At 45.0% G+C, this 25,232-nt stretch overlaps 1 protein-coding gene across 4 annotated transcripts in view; it reads left to right on the plus strand.

Moving 5' to 3' along the window:
* kiaa0586 (KIAA0586 ortholog) overlaps nt 1-25,232 on the plus strand; it is a 674,053-nt gene that overhangs the window by 509,841 nt on the left and 138,980 nt on the right. For 3 of the 4 annotated variants that reach the window (XM_086003275.1, XM_086003276.1, XM_086003277.1), the window contains exons 20-22: nt 5,465-5,548; nt 24,045-24,238; nt 24,359-24,477. In XM_086003275.1, coding sequence (XP_085859401.1) covers nt 5,465-5,548; nt 24,045-24,238; nt 24,359-24,477 — 397 coding nt within the window. The remainder of the gene's footprint in view (nt 1-5,464; nt 5,549-24,044; nt 24,239-24,358; nt 24,478-25,232) is intronic. The other variant, XM_086003278.1, reaches the window with a different exon arrangement.

Here is a 25,232-nt window from a genome sequence, read left to right on the forward strand (position 1 = left end):
TGCGGGAGCACCGAAAGCTTTATTCATCCTAGCCTGGTAAAACGACTTTCACTAACGATAGTCCCCACACAGGGCAAAATCGCCATGGCCGATAAGACTCATACCTCAAAAATTACAGGTTTCTGCGCGGTTATGTTGTCGGTAAAAGGCAATGATTACAGAGATTTTAAACTATTGATAATGCCAGATCTCTCTGAGCGTGATCTTAGGTCTGGACTTACAGTGCCACCACCAAAGTATCACGCTTACCTACGGTGGGTCCCAGCCGCCCCTCAGTGTGCGGTCTGGCCGCCCTCTCTGTTCGCCAACCTCGCACCCAACTGTCGACCCATAGCGACCAAGAGTAGGCGGTACAGCTGGGAGGACAGACGGTCATTGCGTCGGAAGTAGAAAGACTCAAGCGGGAGGGTATCATCGAATGCAGTACCAGCCCGTGGCGCGCCCAGGTAGTAGTAGTTAAGGGTAGCGAAAAGAAGCGGATGGTGATAGATTATAGCCAGATGGTTAATCTATACACCCAGCTAGACGCCTACCCTCTGCCCCGCATAGCGGATATGGTTAACCAAATCGTGCAATACCGGGTGTTTTCCACCATCGACCTAAAATCGGCATACCACTAGCTCCCCATTAGGCCGGAGGACCGTCCATACACCGCCTTCGAGGCGAACGGACGCCTCTACCACTTCCTCAGAGTCCCCTTTGGGGTAACGAACGGGGTCTCGGTCCTCCAGCGGGAGATGGACCGCATGGTCGATGAGAACCAGTTAACAGCCACCTACCCATACCTAGACAACGGCACCATCTGCGGCCACGACCAGCAAGACCACGACTCGAACCTCACGAGATTTCTGAAAACCGCCCTCAGACTCAATCTCACCTACAACGAGGATAAGTGTGTCTTTAGCACCACGCGCCTCTGTATCCTGGGCTGCGTGGTGGAAAACGGGGAAATCGGTCCAGACCCCGACCGATTGCGCCCCCTACGGGAGCTACCCCTACCAAACACCCCCAAGGCCCTGAAAAGGTGCCTGGGGTTCTTCTCCTATTACGCCCAATGGGTCCCCAATTATTCCGACAAGGCCCGTCCCCTCCTGAAATCAACGTCCTTCCCGCTCACGGCCGAGGCCCACGCTGCCTTCAACAGCATTAAACACGACATTGAGAAGGCCGCGCTGCGGGCAGTGGACGAAAACATCCCTTTCCAGGTCGAAAGCGATGCGTCCGACTTCGCTTTAGCAGCCACCCTCAACCAGGATGGGCAGCCCGTAGCCTTTTTCTCAAGAACCCTCCAAGGGCCCGAGATCAGGCACTCCTCAGTAGAGAAGGAGGCCCAGGCCATAGTGCAGGCAGTGCAGCACTGGAGGCACTACCTAGCCGGCAAACGCTTCACCCTGCTTACCGACCAGCGGTCGGCAGCCTTCATGTTTAACAACAAACAGAGGGGGAAGATCAAGAACGACAAAATTCTCAGGTGGCGGATCGAACTCTCCACATTTGAGTACGACATAATATATAGGCCGGGGGCCCTCAACGAATCCCCTGACGCCCTATCACGAGGGATGTGTGCCAGCATCCAGGGGGACAGGCTACAGGGCCTCCACAATGACCTCTGCCACCCGGGGGTCACCCGGCTATTCCACCTTATAAAATCCCGTAACCTGCCCTATTCCATCGAGGAGGTCCGGTCTATGACCAGGGACTGCCGCACTTGTGCGGAATGCAAGCCCCGTTTTTTCAGGCCCAACCGAGCCCACCTGATCAAAGCTACACGGCCATTCGAGCGCCTGAGCTTAGATTTCAAGGGACCACTCCCCTCCACCGACCGCAATGTGTCCTTTCTCAATATTGTGGACGAGTACTCCCGCTTCCCATTCGCCTACCCCTGCCCAGATATGACCAGTGCCACGGTCATCAAGTGCCTCGGCAACCTGTTTTGCACGTTCGGCATGCCCAACTACATCCACACTGACGGGGGCGTCGTTCATGAGCGATGAACTGCGCCAATACCTGCTGTCAAAGGGGATAGCCACGAGTCGGACCACTAGTTATAACCCCCGGGGTAATGGGCAAGTGGAGAGGGAGAACGCGACAGTGTGGAAGGCGGTCACCTTAGCGCTAAGGTCTAAAGGCCTCCCCACCTCCTGCTGGCAGGAGGTCCTCCCAGACGTACTCCACTCGATAAGGTCGCTACTGTGTACTGCTACTAACGCCACTTCTCACGAGAAGATGTTTGTTTTTTCCCGCAAATCAACCTCAGGAGTATCCCTACCCTCGTGGCTCTCCACCCCAGGGACAGTCCTGTTACGGAAGCATGTGAGGGGCCACAAAACGGATCCCCTCGTGGAGGCAGTACACCTACCCCACGCAAACCCACAGTACGCGTACGTCAAGCACGCCGACGGGCGTGAAGACACCGTGTCCATAAAGGACCTCGCCTCGGCAGGAAGCGACGACGACGACCCATCACCACCACCCCCAGAAGAACCTCCACCATCCCCAGAGGTATCCTCACCACCCCCAGCAGTACCTGCAACACCCCCAGCACATGGGTATGCCCAGGAGGGCACCACAGACCCCCGGTTGGAACCCGAGGTACTGTTGCAACGTTCAGGAAGGACTATCACACCCCCGGACAGACTAAATCTGTAGAAGGGGTGAATGTGATGAAATATATGCCTTCATCAGCCCATGTGTTTTACCTGCTTGTATTGTGTGAACCGCCCCCTTTTGTTCCTATTGTGTGTATTGGCTACGCCCCTGTCTTTTGCCATATAAAGGTCTCAAGAGCTGTATGAGTCATTCCTACCAGACGAACCCGATGTGGGAAGACCTGTAATGCTGCAATGTTCTTAGTGATTAAAAGCCTTAGTTGAATCCTTTAAACTCCTTGTCTTTGAGTTATTGAAGGCACATCATTGAGAACCTGGCATACTCCAAGGGGATCCTCTAAGCTTATATCATGCTCTGATTTATCCATCGTTTCAGAAGTGAATTGAAGCCGCCCATGTTTGTTTCACTGTGAAAGGGATAAGCTCTATAATTGGATTTATTTTAAAAAGTTATACTTTTAGGTTCTTTTTAAACAAATTGCTCTGGACAGATGTAGAATAAGTAATTCCCATGCATAGTACTTGCTCTTGGCATTGCTCTTCCTTAAAAATTCACCAGTTCCTGCTTCATCGTCAGTATATAATTCAATTTAATTTCCAGAATATGATTTATTTCTGTGGTCCTCATTATGCTGCCCTTTATATAATACTGTGAAATGCGGTGGAGCTATACCTGATTATATAAGAGAGGAATTTCGGTTTTTATTTTTTCTGTGTTTTAATAAATATTTTTAACCAACTATGGTAATTCCACAGAGCACTGCGTTTGGATTATTAGATAATAGTAAACCGTTTGTGTGCTCCAAGATAAATGTAATCAGAAATTAGTGCAAAGAATTTCACTTTCAGTGAACTCTGGCATAATGGCCCCGATATTTACGGGGAGGGTGCGGGGGAGACCAAAAACGGTTGAAGAACCCCAGGTCCTCATTATCATGTTTTGGACGCATTTCCTGCCCATTAATCTGCCAAATTGACAGCAAGGCCAGCCGCCAAGAGGGAAAACCAGCGGCAGGCGGCCTTAGCCAAGGACCCTTGGGGACGCACCCAGGCAATCGGGATGGGTGAAGGTGGACGATCGCAGCTTGGCGGGGGGGTGCGGAGGGGCGGAAGAGATGTCATCGTAGAAGTGGGGGGGGGGGACATTGAGGCAGAGGGGAGGAAGAGAGGACATTGTGGTAGCGGGGGAAGAGAGGACATTGTGGGAGGGGAGAGGACATTGTGGGGGGGGAGAGGACATTGTGGGGGGGGAGAGGACATTGTGGGGGGGGAGGACATTGTGGGGGGGAGAGGACATTGTGGGGGGGAGAGGACATTGTGGGGGGGGGAAGAGGACATTGTGGGGGGGAGAGGACCTTGTTGGGGGGGAGGACCTTGTGGGGGGGGGGAGGACCGTGGGGGGGGGAGAGGACATTGTGGGGGAGAGAGGACATTGTGGGGGGGATGGAGAGGACATTGTGGGGGGGGGAGAGGACATTGTGGGGGGGGGAGGACATTGTGGGGGGGGAGAGGACATTGTGGGGGGGGAGAGGACATTGTGGGGGGGGAGAGGGCATTGTGGGGGGGGGAGAGGGCATTGTGGGGGGGGGAGAGGGCATTGTGGGGGGGGAGAGGACATTGTGGGGGGGGAGAGGACATTGTGGGGGGAGAGAGGACATTGTCGGGGGAGAGAGGACATTGTCGGGGGGGGGGAAGTGGGGACACTGCGTGGGGGGGGGAAGAGAGGACACCGCGGCGGGGGGAGGGGGAGGTCAGTGATTTGCCAGGGGAGGGAGCGGCTATAATCGGCAGGGGGTGGACGAAGGCTTCCTTGAGGAACATGGGGAGCACTCCTGGTCCTCGCGGCCCACTAGGAGTGCAGGGAAAGGCACACCTTGTGGAGCCAGCCGCTTCGGCCTCCCTTTCACTGCTGAATTTCCCGACCCCTGGGAAACCCAGGCAGTGAATTTTAAATCAGGCTCAGAATTACACTGTAAGAGATCGATTTAAATATGTTAATGAAATGTTCTGCCTCTCCATGGCAGGACATTCGGACGTCACAAAACCCACAGCCATAAAAATGGCAACAGGTGTGTGTGCGGTGGGTTCGGGTCGCGCTTCACGCATTTGACAGTTTAGACCCCTGACCCTCTTTCGCCCGTCATGGGGAGATTAATATCGAGGCCATTGACATAATTTCAACGCCTCAGTTAAATTGTCCAGCAGCTGTATAGAATGAATCTCCTGTTTGTGATATTACTGGCTGCTGATTGTGGCGATCTGTATAACTATCGAGAATCCAAACTTTCACTGGCTGAAGAGTAGGAATGCGGTGTGTGAAAGTTCTAATGTCGATCATTAAAATGTTTAGAAACATAATGGAAGGAATGGGGGAAGGAGCTTGTATTGCTGTCTCATTTTAAATGTGGTAATTCAACTGAAATCTAATTCTAATTTTTTTTTGTGTCTATGACCTCACGTCTACTAAGAAGTGAATTGAAGCTGCCCATGTTTGTTTCACTCATAATACTGAATAGCAGTGAGAAAGAAGGAAACTGCCCTCTCCTACGTCTGGCTGGAACTGAGCCCAGCTCCCAGAAGTGAAAGATGATGTTCTAAAACTCTGCCAGTCCATCAAACCCCAGGAGCCTCGTATTGTGGCTTTGTACATATCTGCAAGCCCTTAGTTTGCCATTGGGTCCAAAAAGGAAAAAAATGGATTGGATTGATTTCAGTAACTATTAATGAACACTTAAGTAACAATGTGGTTTGTAAATATTTGAAAGCAGTGGACAGAAATAGGCTTTTCTTTGCTAGTAGTATTTTTTCGCAGAGAAGTTCCATGATTCTGATCCATTCTTTCCATTTGTTTCCAGTCTCCAGAGGCAGTCCAAAATGAAGAAGAGGACGGCACTAGTTTCCCAGGGGCCAGTTATATTGCTATTACTGATTTACCAAAGGTAAACACCAGTCTTGCATATTTATTTCTCCATATGTAAATCAAAATTATTATCCATATAAATGGAATTATTAAATAAATATAACTTTAATTGATATAAATTTTATTGAAACAGTAATGTGCTGATTAGAAAAAGCATTCCTTATTTCTGCACTGTGGAAACGTTCTGACAGTTTAGCTGGCATCATTGAATTCTGTGCTGCTAGAAGAATCCAGAACAATAGCTCAGCAACTCCTAACCACGCTGCAGGCCATCAGTGAAATTGTGCAGAATGCATTGTAACTCAATACTAGGAAAACTTTCCAAATGTGCATTTCTCTTTTAATTACTGGTAAATTATTGCACTGTGGGGAAGAAAATGTTGATGCCGAACTATGTACACAAGGCATATAGTCAAACCTCTCAGTTGGCAGAATAAGAGACCCTGTATATGTTTAGAAAGTAAGTTTTGTGAAATAAGTTAAATTCTGACCTCTCTGGAAGAAAATACAAACCTGTGCTTCTACTAAATAAAAGTGCTTACCGTCTCGGGTATAAAAATATTACTCTCATGGGAGAATTGAAATATAGGTAACATTATACAACACGTGTGGGGATTACCACTATGTGATGTAAATGTTGTTTCATGCACATGAGATGTGGAGGTGCTTCCACCTGAGTTAATAAGCTGAACGGAACTAGCTCCCTTTGAGCCACCGGTAGTTGAAAATAAATTCAAACAGCTGCGCACAGCTTTCAGCAGCGGCAAGTGCCAGTGGTAACCATAGCAACCATCATCTGATAACTGCTGCTGAGCTTTCTGCAGCACCAGTATCACAAACAAAGCTTGCTCGTGTAGCATACAAATTCATGGCTGCTGTTAGAGTCCACAAGCGTCCTACCTGTTACATGGCAATCATATTGCCACCTTATAGGGCTTTGTTTCAACCAAGAAAAAAATCCACCAAAATGATTAGTAAAGGCGATTAGCTTTATATGAAAAGATACTAAAGTTAAAAGTGTTAAATACGTATAATGTTTGTTCCATTTGCGAAGAAAACCTGGTTATCGCACTTGAGACTGTTGATCGCTTATACAGTCTCCTTCATGCGTGGAATAAATATAATTTTCAACATCTTCCTATGCAGGATTTTCTCTCTCTCCAATCTAATTTAATGATGTATGTTAAGTCCAGCAATTTAACAGTCCTTGTGTGTTTGAGAATTTGACATAGTTTATTTGTAATTGTTACAGTAAGGAACAGAGTTTGATTGGAGGTGGATAGAGCCTGTAGCTGCAGTCTGCTCATTAAGATTCTGAATTCTAGCCCTGGTGTGGTGGTAGGAATGTTACTCTATAAATTAACATTGACAAAAATACATTTTCAGATTCTGAATTCTAGCCCTAGTGTGGTGGTAGGAATGTTACTCTATAAATTAACATTGAAAAAATACATTTTCAATTAGCAGAATGTTGATAAAATTTGCAATAAAAATTATTCTGTTCCCCTAAACAATATTAATTATACAACAGAGTGGCTTTTAGTTAACAAAAAGGTATTTTAGCTATTGTATAACTTTCTCTGTTTCAAGGTAATTTTCACATTCAGTACATTTCACTAAATTGGTTCAAAGAGCAGCACAATTCTATATGTGAACTGAAAACTTGATTCTAACTGCTCATGTGGTCTTCTCCATTTCCATGTTTAGTATGCACGAAGTGTAAGGAACATAAAGATTAAAAGGAAAGGCAGAGGAAAAATGGTGATACAAATTTGAATACTACAGACTTGTTCGCTTATACTTTATAACTAGAATGTCCATCTTAGCCCTGCTGCTACACATAGCTTCTAGGCAAGGCCTTGAATTTTTTCTCTCTCTGATTATCATAATTCCTCAGTCATTGCTTGCAGGTAATATTTTAATGGAATACAGCAGTCGGATGGTTATTTTTAACAATTGGTGGTGTAGGGGAAGCAGAGCTCTTAAATCCGTCATATAGTGCAGAGCTCTTAGACCAATCAAACAATAAGTTGCTCTTCGGCTAATCATACAGTGCAGAGCTCTTACACCAATCAAATAGTATAGAGCTCTTAGGCCAGTCATACAGTGTGAAGCTCTTAGACCAATCAAACAGTATGTAGCTTTTAGGTCAGTCACACAATGCTGAGCTCTTGGGCCAATCATACAGTACATGTACTGCACCTAATCTCATGATGTTCCCCGTATTCCTGAAAAATAGGATATTGTAACAGCAGCGTAATGCTGTAGTAAAACATTTACTCGATGTTACCATGGTTACAGATTTAAACTGAAAATGTAGGGAACAAGTGTACCTACTGTCTCCCTACCTCCCCACCCCACCATCACCCAACTAAGCTGATCCTTGCAGTTAGGATCTTCAGCATCTTCCTTCACAATAATGAATAAAGTCCTTTTATTCTGTAATGTTTTGTATCTATATGCATTGCATTCTTTCTCTTACATTTTTTCTTAGTGCAATTTTGGGAGTGACATCCATGAGGAGTAGCAGTTGCCGCTGTTCTTTAGCAGCGGTGACAGTGGCCTCAAATGCTAATTTTCTGAAACATGTGTTTTTTCTCTTTCCTCCGCTTCTCCTGAAGGTGTTGATTCCTTACTAGATGTGGTTTCACTGGTGGTAGGCAACCTCCCGTAACTTGCCCAAGTGGCCATTCTTCATGGATGAGCCAAGATGGTGAGTATCAGCAGGCTAATCGATCATGGAGACGTCAGAACCAAGTCTTAATCTGTTCTCACCCAGCATTCACGTATGCACGGTTCCAGTAGAAATTGCTGGATATGAATCAGGAGAGAGAACTCTGGCCAATTTTCCCCTCACAACACGGGACATTGTTGTAACACCCTACTGCCGCCCTGGCAGGGCTCAGCTAGCTCATCACAGACCTTTGGACCAGACCACAACCCAGTCAAACCTTAGACATTCCAGGAGGAACTTTAATATGTAGTTGTTTGTTTTACTCCGCACAGCAGTAGATCTGACAGTGCAATCAATGGTAGAATAATTCTTTCCAGAATATTTAAAAAAAAATCAATCCAGTTGTTTCAATTAGCTTTGTTTATGACATTTATATATTCAAATATGTCCGATAATAACTTGACAGCTTTCTTCATGACCTAATGGATAAAGGCATTGATTGGTGTATAGTAAGCCGTCCAGAGCAAAAGGTCTCCGGTTTTATTCTTGATCTGTGATGAGCTCGCTGATCTCAGCTGGGACAGTAGTTGGGCCCTACAAATTGGTCTCGGCGCCCCTAGGCTAGAGAGGAGAAAATGAGCCAAAGACCCTGCTTCGGATCACTATCCAGTAACTCCTGCTGGAAAGTGCACATATGTGAAATTTGATTGCGGACAGCCCTCCATGGTTGAATAGCCTGCCAACACTCACTGTCTAGGCTTACATATGAAAAATGTCAACAGCCAAAATATATAGGCTGCTGGTGTTCATGGGGGACCGTACCACAGCAAGAGTCAGGTCAGGAGATTAGACAGACTGTTTATGATTTGATTTGATTTTAATTACACTCTGTCAATCTACTGTGAAACAGAGTAGTACTGGAGCCATATTAATTTTATACAAAAGAATGTTAATAAAACAAATATTCGAACAAAAAAGTAAAAATGATGTGGCAAGCCTAGTGGACATCAACTTTAAGACACTTTATTGACCCAAAGACATTCAATCATCATACTGTAAGTTGAACTAGATGAAGGTTTGTGGAAAAATGTCAAAAGAACAAGAGGCTGCAGATGAGATTGATGCTATGAAACTATCCGCAGATAAAGATGGCAGTCCAGGACTCGTGTCCTCGGATTGTCTGCATCAGAGACTCAGAACCAGGTGCTCATTGTGACTTTAAAGCGACTATTATATTAGGTTCAGTGAGCTGCTGGGACCATAGGCTCCCGATGCAAGGATCTCACTCAGCCAATGGCGGCACCAAAGATTTACTCAGGCCAGTGGCCGAGAAGCTCCAGTAACAACAGATCTTCTCAACCAGTGGCCTACGTGAATCCACCAGATTTACTCTGGGGTTCTTGCTGGCTGCGGAGACCCACATATCATGTGTAGTAAACCCAGTATGAAGGCAGCTGATGACTTAGGTGCTGGGATGTAGCTTACTGCAGTATAGACAATGTAATTCAGGTGGAAGGGGTGAATAATTTGCAAATGTTGGTCATTTGTAAGAGTTAGTTAGCTGCAGAGCAAACGGGATGTCTCACAAGTGCATTGGAGCAATACAAGGTAGACAATCAATCATTTTTGTAAATGTATCATTTTTTTTAAAGGAGTTAGATTGCCCGATTTGTCAGCCTCATTGAAGGATACTGATCTCCATTCAAATGAATAACGTGTTCCTGCCTTCCATATATTACCAATTTTTTTTTATTGTGTCCAAGTGAACCAAGCAGTGCAAAACACAGCCTCAAGCAGCAAATGGCTTGCTGTGCACTGACTTAGTCAGATCAATATACACCAGGGGATGCATTCTTAATGCATTAACTTTGCAGCAATAAAACCACTTAATTGTACACACTTGCACAATTCAGCCATATGTTAGGGAATGTCTCAAAATTCTCTCTCATACTTTCAGATATATATATAGTATATAGCACTGGTTCACAGTGGAGATTTGTATGAAAAAGCACAATAGGTAATGTAACAAAATCTGAAAATGCAATTTGTCCCTGCAATTTATATCAATTTCTCCATTAATATCAGACTATAAAGAAATATAAATCCAAATACCGTGATGTGGACTAAATTATGTAAAGGTTAGTAGATTTGAGAATTCCTTTTCGCAGGATTATTCCACAAATGCATTTGAAAGAACATAGCCACCAACACTGAGGGAGAACAAAAAGTATAGGATAAAATATCTCTTTCTATTCTTCTGGAATATAATGGGAAATCGTACAAGCTTCTACTCCTGGGGTGGAGCCTCACTAGACGGGAATGCAGATCAGAGATAGGGCTATAATGCTATTGGGCTTCCATGTAACAAGGTTTCACACCAGAATGCAACCTCACAGAACTACCCCTATATTGATCACTTCTAACTTTGCCAAAGAGGAACAGTTAATGAAAGTCTATGAAAGCATAGAACAAGCAGTTTGAGAATGTTTCTCACTAAAGCACATTGATCATCATGATGCATGTACAACACCTTAGCTGGCACACTTCTCTGAAAGGAGTATCTGGTGGGCCTTGCCAGTCATTGAATGTACAAAACATACTTCCCTATAATGCAGTGTGACGCTTTCAACAGATAAGGCAGGTTCGTTTCAGGCAGAAGTGGCCGTACGTGTTGTCATGCTTCTGACAGCGCTGGGACTGAGTCATTAGTCAACTAAGCTATGCACTAAGCTTTTGATGGGTGTGCAAATTTTTAAAGATATTCTCCTAAAATCACGTGGTCTTGTTATTTCAAGAAAACAGCTCGGCGTGGGACAATCCTCTTATTGTATACTACCCTCTGCTGGGCATTTGCAACAGCATGTGAACAGAATTTCTTTAACACCTCTGGAAAAATAAGCTATTTTGCCAGGAATTTAGCTATCTCAAAGTTAGAGATTGGGTGGTTATGATTTAATTAAATATTTGGTGGAAGACAAATCTGTGGACAAATAACTGTTTAATTAACAGAAATATCTTTCAATAACTGACTACAAATAGAGATTACTTATCAGTTCTTGTATTCATTCAAAAAGTGCTTTAAATGTAAACCATGTGGAAGATAATTTGTAATAAGTACCTGTATTTTTAAAACAAATGCCAGTAGTTGCATGAGCAGTGTAGTCCTTTTATCTTTTGCCCTGATTAATTTTCCCTCTCTTTATGGTTCTTCTGTGCTTCTGGGTGAGTTGATCTCATCTCAGACCTTTGCCAATGCAGCTATAGAACTGGAGATCTGCAAGTGCAGTCCAGATTTTCTCACTCACTGACTTCACCTCCACCCACCCCACCCCGCCCATGCAAATAAATAAACAATTAAAAATACTGGAGAGTCATGTGGCTTAGCATATTGGACAAAAATATATAAAATTATATTTATTTCTATTAATTTTGCTTTGGACCCTGATGAGGAACAGTAAATCTTGGAGGCAATTGTTTCCATTTCTTTTCTTGGCTGCTGGCCACAACAACATGTAAGTGCAGTTACGTTAAATTGCTTCAAACTGTATTGCTAACTGGACTAAAACTAAACAAGTACAAAAGAAAAATGGTGCATTAAAGATTTGCAGCTGTTTTTATTCCAATAGTCATAATTACCACAAGTACCTCTAACACCTGAAAGAAAGATGAGCGGAAGAACCAGCATTTATGTAGCCCCTATCACATCCTCAGGCGGTTTCAAAGTACTTTACAGCCAACAAGTTACTTTTGAAGTGTAGTTACTGTTGAGTTGTAGGCAAACGTGGCAGGCAATTTGTGCACAGCAAAGTCCCACAAACAATGAGATGAATGACCAATTAATCTTTTCTTTGGTGTTGTTGGTCGAAGGATAAATATTGGCCAGGACACCAGGAGAACTCCCCTTACTCTTCTTTGAATAGAGTCATGGGAGCTTTTACATCCACCTGAGAGGACAGATGGGGCCTCAGTTTAATGGCTCATCTAAAAGATGGCACCTCCAACATTGCAGTACTCTCTTAGTACTGTACTGCATTGAAGAGTCAACCTAGATTATGTGTCAAATCTTGGACTGGAGCTTGAAACCACAACCATTTGACTCCGAGGCAAGAGTACTACCACTCCTTGTTACATTACATACATAGGAACAGGAGTGGCCCTTCAGCCCCTCGGCCTGTTCCACCATTCAATGAGATCATGGCTGATCTGTATCCTAACTCCATCCAATCACCATAGCTCCTTTTCCCTTAAAACCCTTGGCTAGCAAAAATCTATTAATCTCAGATTTAAAATTGACATCTACTTTTTGTGGGAGAGAGTTCCACACTTCTACCACCCTTTGCCTGAAGAAGTATTTCCTAACTTCTCTCCTGAATGATCATATCCTACTTTTTTTCTTTCTCCCTCCTATTTTATACATGACTGAGACATAGCGGCTGGAAAACAAGCCAGTGTCCTAGATTATACTTGACATATTCTAGATCATTGCCTATAATACAAATCATTCTTCCAAAGCACCCAATATCCTGTATCTTTGGCCATTTCATTTTTTGAATCATATTTTTATTCTTTGCTTTGAATTGATTATTTGTTAATGTCCTAAAATCTTTAGCCTGTGTAACATTGATTCATATTATTGCTAAAAGCCTCAAAAAAGAAAATGCAGTAACTGCTTCAGTGTGACTTCTGTTTATTCTACAACTTTGTCTCTGCTTTACATCAAGTCACATGTCTCTCATACTGTGGGTCAGGTCACACAGAAAGTGCAAATGTCTGACGCTGGTGTCAGTTCAAACATCTGTCTTATATATCTCTGCAATTCAAAGAGTTATGTCATTGTAGAGGGCAAATGTGTAGGGTTGTAGAGTTCTCAGAACATATAGTCAGCACAGACCAATCACATCTCAACAGTTAATTCCAAAGGAGCATGCAAGGCAGCCATTTCTATTTGTTTTTTGCCCTCTGCTTATACTACCCATTAATATTTTTTTAAATTTCCATTTAAAAAATATTATGTATTTCACATATTGTTTAGCTTTCTATTTTTCTTTGCAATTATAAAAAGAAAATCTCCAACATAACCAAGTCTCAACCTCTGCACAGCTTTTTTACTCCCCTCAAATCTCCCCTCCAATTACAGCTACACATTGAAGTCCCAATCCTTTAGTTTTATTGCTTTCCCTGATCTGAATTTGTCCTTCTCTACAAATATGGTTCCACACTTGAGGTCCTGGCCAACCTCCCTGTTCTGTCAGCGCTGACCCTGTTGATATGTTTCCTCTTCTACAACCATGGCCATGAAAGCAAGACTGCAAAAATAAACATAGTGAATAAATGTAAATAGCAGATTAAAATAGGTGGATTTACAAAAAAAAGAGTGAAGGAGGAAATTAAAGAGAAATGAGGTAAACAAATTCAAAAGGTCAAAAAATATATAAAAAATGAGAGGGATGAATAAAGGAACTGTGTAACAGGGAAAAAGACTGGCAGACAGAAAGACAAAGAAAGAGACAGAGAGAGACAAATTTCATTTTAGGCGTGCGCACAGACTGGGAGACACAGCAGAGAGAGAAATATGAACTTGCAGGAAGGGAGACAGAGAGTGAGAAAACCTCCAACAGATAAACAAACACAACAAGAGAAAGTGGGGAGAAATTAACGTAGCACCAGAAACCGGGGCAAAACGTGCTCCCAAAGATGTTGGCCTGAGGCACGCTGAAAATTGGGCCTTGGGCCTCATCTGCATAATACCAGCGAACAACAGACGCCAGTCAGGCATTCCGATACAGCTCATCCATCGGGGCCTTCGAAAATTTGGCTGGCCAGCCTGCAGGTAGGTCCGGGGGTGGTGGGTGGTGGGGGAAGGCGAACTGGAGTGGGGGACGAGCATAGGCTGGCAGCAGTCTGCAGTATTTTTGTAGAGCCAGGAGCAACAACAGAAACTAATTAGGCCGGAATTTTGCCGGTGCTAAGAGGGTGGGATCGGAGGTGAGTCAGCTGTCAAAATAGAAAAGATTGACAACGGGTCAGGAGCCTGCTGTCAACCCGCCTTCACGCTCATCTCCCAAGTGTCGGGTCTGTCAGCGTGGAACAGACCCGACACCAAGCGGCGAGTCAGGCAATTAAGCTCATTTAAAGCTATTTAAAAGGTTGTTAAACACCATTTTACCAGGTACTTACTATTTTTACACCTTTTTCATGAAGTTCACGGCATTTGGGGATCACGTCAGGTAAGGAGGTCGGGTGTTGTGACAGCATGGGATGATTTACTAACTTGACAGCTGCAAATGGTCTGTAAAAACTCCCATTTCATAGGTCTTCACTTTCCAAGGTTAGAAGCTCTTGCTTACTGCATTTGGAAGACAGATTGAGCTTTATGCAGGTTGCAAGTGTTTGGAGAAAACTCTCTATCCAGTGTCACCTCATTGGAACAACCACTTTCACCATTGACAGATCGCTTCTGGCATCTCAACCTCACCTGCCATCTATTCCATCAGCATCGGTGCCCTTGAAAAAAATCTCACCTTGGTCCTCAGAATCCAACCATGATCAGCCCCAACACCAGTGTCACCGGGCACACCAGCAGCACCAACATCAACACCAACCTTCTCCGCAATCAACTGATGCTACACAGGGCATCAGCACCCGACCACAATGTTGCCCGGGACGCCAGGGATGGCCTCACCATAGCCAGATTTACTTCACTTGACGCTGCACACTCTGGCTGCCACATGATGTGCCAGGTTGGCACCACCCCACACCAACACCATAAAGCATCCCTACAATGCCCAAGCCATTCCTTTCATACTTATCACCCTTGCGGGGGGAGGTACGTGTACCCTTATGTCTCACCATTCAATGCAACTCACTAAGCCACTTCCAAAGGTGCACACAAATCTGTCCAAGAACGCAAAATGTTGAAAATAAAAATGTCAGTGTTTGACAGCACATTACCAGAAACTTCACATGAACATTGGCTAAACCACCGAAGTGCCTACCCTTGTGTGTTGTTAGTTGATATGCTTGCAGTAGGATGAGGGCGAGTGTGAGGGGTGGCTAGTGAAATGGGGAGGTGATAATGAAGATAGAGAGGGATGAGTCGAGGTGCAATGTAAATTGGTGTGAGTAAAGATGTGCAGGAGTAGGGTAGGGAAGGCAGAGTGATGGGGATGTGATGAGTGGCACAGCAGGATGAGGTTGGGTGCGGCTTGGCAGTAACGTTTCGTGATCTAATGAGATCATTGAAAGGTTTGTGTCACTGCAGCCTGGTCCTCCTAATGACATCCCTGCTGGTGTCCTCCTGTGCAATGTGCAACCAGGCTGCGTTGGTCTCCTGGGGAGGTGTCTTCCGCCCATTGGATGGGAAGAGAACCTCCCTGCATGCCTCCAGCAGTCCCTTTCCCACATTACAACAGTGACTCCACTTCAAAAAGTACTTCATTGGCTGTAAAGCGCTTTGAGACGTCCAGTGGTCGTGAAAGGCGCTCTATAAATGCAAGTCTTTCTTTCTTTAATGACGACTAGATAGGCTGATTTAGACCCAGAAAAGCTGAACACAGCATACATAGAGCATGCTCTACCCAGTTGATGATGAAGGCATTAGGACCCTGACTTGCATATTCGTGGAGCCTAACACCTGTTTCAGGCAAGCGCCCCAGGCACTTGGAAGTTGCCGGCATCCCCCCTTGCCCCTCCCCCCCCCTCCCCACTTAACACACTGAACCTCCATCTGACAGTGCAGGTAGCTGACCTGTTCTCTTACATTTCTGTCAGAGCTGCCATTTGGCTAGCTGCTAAAAGATGAATGAAATCTTGCCTAATGTTTCCCACTTCCACCCTCCTCACAGCATAAAAGGAAAGAAAGACTTGCTTTTATATCGCGCCTTTCACGACCTCTGGACGTTTCAAAGTGCTTTACAGCCAATGAAGTACTTTTGAAGTGTAATGTAGGAAACTGTTGTTACGTAGGAAACTGTTGTCGTGTAATAAACAAAATGAGGGACTAATTGCATGCAAGTCGTGGTTGGGAATCAGCATCTCTGCCTCTCAGTAGTGTGACCAGGTGGAGCCCCAGCATGCAGCAGCCCTCAAAGAGGAACATTTTTAATTTGTTGTACTGTAATAGCAGCAAAAACATAATTGGACCAGGTTGTGTTTAAACTATACATATGGTGGAGAAATACTATTCCTGCCCTCAATGGGTTGCATATTTTAATTGATTCAGTATGTCACATCTTCTTTCTTCATGTGGATATAACAGATGTGACTCAATGAAACATTTCTAAGTTATGTTCAAGTTTATTGTTGTAAGTGTGGTGTAATCATGTGATCAATTTCTGCAATTCCAATTTACAGTTCTCAATAAAATGAGCCTGATCAGTTTCAAACATTAAACCAGGCACTCCCATCCTTAAACAAAATCAAAAGCATTTCAGTATGTTCTAGCAACACGTGTAAATCTTATTTTCCATAGCGCTGCAGCTTACTTCATAAACTTTAATAAGACTGTTCTATGGATTACATTTTCCTCTTAAAAACATTTATTAATCTGTAGCTCATGTCTCTGGCTCAATGCCTTTTTTCCATTGCCAAGCCAATAAAGTATTATGCTGATTCCAAAAAGTACGACATGCATCTGACCAAAAAAAACAAAATGCTGCACTAGAACCTGGGCCGTCTTCACTCCATTTCTGAGCCAGCTGAAACCACTCAGGTTTCCAGCACAGAATACAACAGATTGCCCTTTCAGTTCGCTTCGTAGCTTCAAAAGCAGCGTGCTTGGCACAAAAATGTTTGTCTGGAAGTCTGCCTTGGCAAGAGGCCACAGTATAAAAATTGTGCAGACCTCAAGAAAATCCACAGCCCTTGCCAGGAAAGTTGATCTCTGGGTTTCACATGAACCATTTAGTGTTTTTGAGTAAAATGTTGCTTTGGCAGTTCTCCTTGTTGCAGAAATGTCTGTTACAAGTAAGTTTAAGAAGTATAATTTTAGCTTTGAGAAAACTGTAAATTTTAACAGCTTCTCTCAGTTTTGCTCATGGACTGGAACTGTATTTATGAACCAAAAAATTGGCACTGTGTAAATCTGAAATGTGCTGAGATCACGTGATACACACTGTTTCAGCAGATTGAGAGTAGTCCACATGATCATGGGGTGAGATCAATGGTTGAGTCCATCATTCATCCAGCTTGACCTCAGCCCAGCTAGATCTTATTCACACCTCACTACTCAGCCACTGTTTTAAAGATCTTTACTTCAGTTCCCTATTTTTTGTAGTTTTCTTTACCTCTTTGGCAATTGCAGTTTGTACCACTGCTTTCCCTTGCCCTCCTCCCACCCCAACACGTTAAACGCACACAGCCACTGGATGAATCCATCTTGTAACCAGTTAGCATGTCCTATAATTAAGCTATGATGTGTACAGCAAAGCATTGCTTAATTAAAACGCACAAAAAATTCTGATTGCGCTTTCCCTTCCTGTCACATGATGTTTTAATGTGAGTGCTTTCAGCACAAAGGTTCCCAATGTCCCTATGGTCATGAGTTGTGAATATTACAACAGAACATTTCACACTTAAGGGAAGAAGACAGTAGGCAAGTGAACTTATATTACATTTAAAGGGACACCACCATCTCGTAAAGTGCTTTGTACAATCATTTATTCTTTCTAATCCTTGGTTTGCCAATTTTATGTTTCATAAAATCAGGTTAAAAAAACTACATGTATCTGTTTGTAACACAGGCTGCTTTGTTCAGCTATCTAGTTATAATTTTCACAGAACTACAGTAATTCCATTCTATATAAAGGCACCACAGAATATGCTACATTATCAGATTCTTAAACAGCTTGACTCTCAAAAATCTTGTGAAAAAATAAATGTTTCCCCAGCAACCAAACTGTTACCAAAGAATAGCAGCTCTGGACCAACCAATCAGAATACAGCCTAGACCAGAAGGACAGAACCACTATATTGTTTTGCTGCTTTGAGTAGATGTCATGTCATGTACTCATCACAGATTATTGAATATCACTTTTCCACAGTAAGTCTACTTCCCTAGCATCCCAATATTTGGACATATCCCTAAATAAGTAATTTGTATTTATTTCTGTTTACATCCATGGTACAAACAGAAAGCATGGTTGGGGACTTGTTTGATATCAAAGTTATCCAACAGGAGGACCCACCACCATATAATGCGTCCTCAACTTTAATGCTTGTGAGTTATTCAGCTGAGTCTCCTGTTGGATGCATATCATTTCCAAAATATCCCTAACATGATCTGCTTTTTCTACTATAGCTCTAGAATGTCACATAATCTTTAGTCCTTTAGCAGCCTCTCATTTACATATATTGGAAATGCCTTCCTAAATTCCAAAATTAATATATTTATTTTAATAATTTGAAATAAGAAAAATATAAATGTATATCTCTGTGATTAACTGATGTGGATAGAAATATATTGCCAGTTCCAGAAGAAATGTTGCCATCATTTAGCAGTCGGCTCTCTTGCTGGTACTGATTACATTTGCTTATATTCATATAACATTTCTGTCCCCATTATACTGCAGGGTCGCCAATGGCAAAAGAGCCCATGGAGGTAACCCTGGTGTATGCGAGTCAATGTCCCCACAGTCCAGGCAGTAAAACTCTCCTGAGTGCCACGGATCACAAACCTGTACAAGTGACATTTGGCCTCGGTGTGCTATAGAATCATAGAATAGCACAGCACAGAAGGAGGCCATTCGGCCCATCGAGTGTGCCGGCTCTTTCGAAGATCAATCCAGTTAGTCCCACTCCCCCGCTCTTTCCCCAAAGCCCTGCAATTTGTTTTCTCCTTCAAGTATTTATCCAATTCCCTTTTGAAGACTACTATTGAATCTGTATTCAGCACCCTATCAGGCAGTGCATTCCAAATCCTAACCACTCGTTGCGTATTGTCTCTTTGCCCCTCTTATTTCCTTTTTCACTTCTCCTCTGTACTTTTTATATTCAGCCTGATTCTCCCTTGTATTATCAAGCTGACATCCTTTTTCTGCTTCATCCTACTCTCTCACTCTTTTGTCATCCTGGGAGCTCTGGCTTTGGTTGGCCTCCCATTCCCCTTTGTGGGAACGTATCTAGACTGTACCTGAATCAGCTCCTCTTTAAAGACTGTCCATTGCTCCAGTACATTTCTGCCTGCCAGCCTTTGACTCCAATTTACCTGGGCCAGATCCCTCCGCAATTTGCTGAAATTAGCCCTCCTCCGGTTCAGTATTTTTATTCTAGATTGATTATGGCCCTGAAAGAGCTGTCTTCTCAGCCCACCCCACATGTACATACTCTCAATATACTTTCAGCACTGCCGGCCTGTACAGATTTTCCCTCACCATCAGGATGCCCCCAGGCAGACTGGCAACGTCACACTTGGAAATTGGGAGCACATCCATGAATCTCACATGAGCAATTCCCAGCTGTTGAATTCCTCATGCAAGTATAAACAGGTCAGAGTTGACACAGGAGAAACTGATACAATTACTTAACCATTTCCAGTGAAAGCGGTTTAGTGATTTAAAAGCGATAATAGAATTCCAGAAAGTCAGCAAGTCCATCTTTCTGTAGAAAGGTGTTGTGATATGTAGTGATAGCTCCCTAGTTTATTCAGGGAGTGGATAAGCTATACAGGCCAGGAAGTTCCCTGGTTCGATCACTAGCCTGTGTTGAGTTAGCTGATCTCGGTTAGGGCAGTGATCCGCGAATATAATTGGCCTCAGCACCTCTGGGTTAGGGAGGGGGGGAAAGATCAGCCAAGGCTCTCGTTCCTAATTCATATCTAGTGACTTTTTCTGGAAATGCACATGTGGATGTCAGGTGAAGACATGATTGATCTCAGCTGTGATGCCCATCACAGTTGAATTGCCGCCCACCACTCATTGGCAAGGCTCACACATGAATAAGACTGCATCAGGCACTCAGTTTGCAAATACCATGTACTCTGCAAGGTAGCATTTCTTCTGTTGTTCTAAGAAACTGTGTCTCCTCTTCTCTTGGGCAGCCCCTCGGAACCGAGGAAGACTTGCTTCCACACTAAAAATGAGTACTCAGGTGACTGATGAGTCCAATGCGGGACCTACAGTCTCTGTCACAGGTGGGGCAGACGGTGGTTGAAGGGGCGGGTGGGTGGGGTGCTTGGGTTGACGTGCGCTCCTTCCGCTGTTGCGCTTGGCTTCCGCTTGCTCCCGGCGAGGAGACTCGAGGTGTTCGGCGCCTTCCTGGATGCTTCTCCTCCACTTTGTGCGGTCTTGACCAGGGATTCCCAGGTGTCGGTGGGGATGTTGCACTTTTTCAAGGAGGCTTTGAGGGTGACCTTGAAGCGTTTCCTCTGCCCACCTGGGGCTCTCCTGCCGTGTCGGAGCTCCGAGTAGAGCGCTTGTTTTGGGAGTCTCGTATCGGCCATGTGGACGATGTGGCCCATCCATCAGAGCTGATCGAGCGTGATCAAAGCTTCGATGCTGGGGATGTTGGCCTGAGCAAGAACACTGACGTTGGTGCGCCTATCCTGCCAATGGATTTGCAGGATCTTGTGGAGGCAGCGTTGGTGGTACCTCTCCAGTGCTTTGAGGTGCCTGCTGCACATGATCCATGTCGCTGAAGCATACAGGAGGGCGGGAATCACTACTGCTCTGTAGACCATGAGCTTGGTGCCAGGTTTGAGGTCCTGGTCTTCAAACACTCTCTTCCTCAGGCAACCGAAGGCTGCACTGGCACACTGAAGTCATTGCCCTTGTTGACAGTAGGCTCCCGAGGTATGGAAAGTGGTCCACGTTGTCCAAGGCCTCGTCGTGGATTTTGATAATCGGGGGGGCAGTACTGTGTGGCGGGGGCAGGTTGGTAGAGGACCTTTGTCTTACTAATGTTTAGTGTAAGGCCCATGCTCGTACGCTTCGGTGAAGGTGTTGACGATGGTTTGGAGTTCGACCTCCAAGTGTGCGCAGACGCAAGCATCGTCTGCATACTGTAATTCGACGACAGAGGATGAGATGACCTTGGATCTGGACTGGAGGCGACGGAGGCTGAACAGTTTCTCGTTTGTTCTGTAGATTAGCTCCACTCCAGCGGGGAGCTTACTGAGGATGAGATGGAGCATTGCAGCAAGGAAGATCGAGAAGAGCATTGGTGCGATGCCACAGCCTTGCTTAACCCTGGTCTGTACGTGAATTGGGTCGTGGTGGTTCCGTTGGTCAGCATCACGGCTTGCATGTCGTCGTGAGGCAGGCGGAGGATGATGACAAACTTTTGAGGGCAGCCGAATTTGAGGAGGACACTCCATAATTCCTCACGGTTGACAGTGTCGAAGGCCTTTGTGAAGTCAAAGAAGGTCATGTACAGCGGTTGGTGCTGTTCCTTGCATTTCTCTTGTATTTGATGCGCGGTGTAGATCATGTCCATTGTGCCCCTTAGTGGGCGGAATCCACATTGCGGCTCTGGGAGGAGCTCTTCTGCCACTGGGAGAAGGCGATTGAGGATTCTTGCAATGACTTTCCCTGTGGCAGACAGCAGGGAAACTCCTCTAATTACCGCAGTCGGACTTGTCACCTTTCTTGAAGATGGTCACGATTACGGCACCTCTGAGATCCCCTGGCATGCTCTCCTCCTTCCATATAAGAGAAATGAGTTCATGTATTCGCGCCAATAGTGCTTCTCCGCTATGCTTTAGTGCCTCGGCGGGGATTCCATCTGCTCCTGAGGCCTTGTTGTTCTTCAGTTGTCGGATGGCCTTTTCAACCTCATGCCGGGCTGGGGTTGTGCTGAGATGGTGGTGGGTAGCATGCTGCGAGATGGAGTTGAGGACACTTGCGTCGAAGACAGTCTCGGTTAAGGAGATCTTCGAAGTGCTCCTTCCAGCGGGCACTGACTGCCTCTCTGTCCTTGATGAGTACCTCTCCGTTCTTGGCCCGCAGTGGGGTAGGACCTTGAGTGCTTGGGCCGTAGGTGGTCTTGACTGCATTAAAGAATCCACATGTGTGCACAACTCAATAACAAAATTTTTGTTATAACAGATCAAGTAAAGAATTTGAAAAGAATCTTTTCACACAGAGTGATGGGAATGTGCAACTCACTGCCACATGGAGTGTTTGAAACAGATAGCATTGATGCATTTAAGTGGACTCTTGATACATACATGAGGGAGAAAGGAATAGAGGAGTACAGGCACAAGTTGAAAAGAGGTAACTAGAGTGGGTGGAGGCTCATGTGGAGCAGAACGCCGGCATAGACCAGTTGGGCTGAATGGCCTGTTTCCGTGCTGTAGATTCTGTGTAAGTTGGGTGAGGCTACCAGAGGTGCCTGACACCTGCGGAGCTGTATCCCACAAGAAATCAAATGTTTTCAGGAGAAGGGGGAAAATTGGTAAGTAAAAGTTTACATTTTCTAAGATATATAATTGTTGGGAACCTAGCTGCTTCCAATTCTGGTTTTAATCCCTACTGAATTGATTTCAAGATGGTGGATAAAATAGTCTGAGCTACAGAATGCATAAACGCAGCATATTTAGAGAAAATAAAAGTGATATAGCAATGGCATTTTAAAACTTTTCCCTATTTTCCTCTTTGTACCACACTTAAGGTACAAACTTATTGCCAGTAATAAGACATTGAATACAAAATGTATCTTGCTCACAAGTTTATTGAGAAATACATTGGGGGAAAAATTTGGTTGCTTTGCGCCTCCAGTTAGCGCCCTGAGAGGGCACTAACGAGGCGCAAAGCAACTAGCGCCCGGGCGTGGTGCGCCTACGCCTCCCACGAAATTCATCGGGTGGGTAGCAGCGGCGGTAACCGGTAGCGTCCCGCAGCGCGTCATCTCCGTGCGCAACGCCCCAGCCACGATCTTCGGGAGCGCCCCCTGACTTACTGCCGGATGCTATGTCCAACGGGATCAGGGGGGCCTACCTGCGGCCGGGGAGGCACTATTTAAAGGCGAGGTGCGGGCCTCCTTACCCGCCCCCCGCCGGAGTGACAGCTGCGCTCCATGAGCCCGGCACTTCTCTGGAGTGGCAGGCTCTTTTGCCGGCACTCCCGATCCCCGGGGGCCCAGCTGGGCCCCGGGTCACACTGCGTAAGTCAGGGGGCGCTCCCGAAGATCGTGGCTGGGGCGTTGCGCACGGCGATGACGTTACAACCGGCGGCGCAGCGCCGCGGGACGCTACCGGTTACTGCCGCTGCTACCCTCCCGATGAAATTCGTGGGAGGCGTAGGCGCACCACACCCGGGTGCTAGTTGCTTTGCGCCCCGTTAGTGCCCCCTCAGGGTGCTAACTGGAGGTGCAAAGCAACCGAATTTTTAAGAAAGGGAGGAAGGCATGCAATACCGTGGCGCGACGTGCCACGATATTCTCTCGCAGCGCCCCAGGAGGAAGGCGGGGTGTTTCCAGTAGCGCCCCGCTTCCCTCTTGGGGCGCTACCACTCAATTTCCGTCACAGGGGCGCACATTTTTCCGGGGCGCTAAAGTTAGCACCCCGGCGAAGCTAGCAGCCCAAAAGGGGCGCTACTCAATTTTTAGCCCAATCTTTGTTCAGAGGCTCACTCTGCAATGTTCCCAAACAAATATAGGAAAAGAGCCAAAAGTATATAGGAATACTGCAATAAAAAAGCAAATTTGATCAGGATTAAACAGTTATAGAAATTTGGAACTTTATTTTTAATTTTAGATTTCAGTGTAGATATCAAAGATCTAGATAGGGAAAGAACTTCATTAAGTTACTGTTTCCTGGGCAAAACTGAGCTGACTACACTGGAATGTAACAAAATTATATTTATCTGACATTTTTCTATTTATCCCCTGCCTGTTTTTGTGTGTTTAGGATCTTGAGACTGCTAATGAACTTCAAGGATCACCTGAACCAGGTATAGAGCTCGAGGGCTTTGCTGAGTCCATCTCTGCCTCTTACAATGGTCCACCATTCCCTCCCTCTGCTCCTGTCCCTCAGCCAGCTGTTTACATTGTAGACGGAATGATAAAACACAAGGAATCCATAGAAAACCATTTGATTGAGTGGTAGGTGACATGTCTGAGACATAGAAACCCTCTGAAATGCAGACTTATTATTTTCAAGACCTGCCTGTATAATATGGTGATTTTCTTTGTCATCGAATATTGAAATTCTTATTCTAATAGGGTTGAACAAGAGCTCATGTCCCGTATCATTAGTGAGATGTATCCCTTACAGCAACAGCCTGTGCCACATGTCAGCCAGTCCGAATGTGAGGAGAGCGTGCTGTCGGGCTCAGATATTGGTGAGTCTCCAGCTCCCTTTACTCCATATCTCTCACTGCAAAGTTCTGTTGATTCAGAGCACCTTTGCCATATTGTGAAATATTGAGTATCAATTAAAAGTACCACTTCAATTCAGGTTTAAATTTATCTATATAAGACTTAACGCTCCTTCAAACTTGTTTTAGTTGAACAAGACTGCATTCTTCACCCCTTTATGCACACTATTTTTACTACCATGACTACACGTTTTGGGATTTTGTAAGTTACAGTAGCTCTTTTTTCCAGTATTTCCTCTGAAGATTCCTTGCGACATATGCCTTTCCTCGACAGGATGACAGGCTTCAGCAATGCCTCTCTGCAAACCAGCCACTAGGAGGCACAAGAGAGTAGCCTCTGTCTTTTATTGTCTCTTTTTTACTTCTTTTATTTCTTTTATTCTTTTGTCCGATCGCAGCCCTGCCTCCGATCTATCTTTTCTTTCCAGTTTTGAAGAAGGGTTCGACCCAAAACGTCAACTCAAATTTCTGTCCACGGATGTTGCCTGACCTGCTGAGTTTTTCCAGCATTTTCTGTTGTTATTTCGGATTTCCAACATCCGCAGTATTTTGCTATCGTCAGAGTAGCCTCTGTGACTTGGTCTCTGGTTTTGCACTTCACCCTGTGGGGATTCTCTGCTTTCCATTCTATGACCCACACTGATAGCATGGCTGAAATTGGTAAATGCACCATGTGGGGATCACAGGTTCAAATCCATATCCTACTGATTGTGCACCAG

The sequence above is a fragment of the Somniosus microcephalus genome, chromosome 12 (genome assembly GCF_052327205.1).
Source record: "Somniosus microcephalus isolate GS21.2 chromosome 12, FLI_Smic_1.0, whole genome shotgun sequence".
Taxonomy (NCBI): Eukaryota; Metazoa; Chordata; class Chondrichthyes; order Squaliformes; family Somniosidae; genus Somniosus; species Somniosus microcephalus.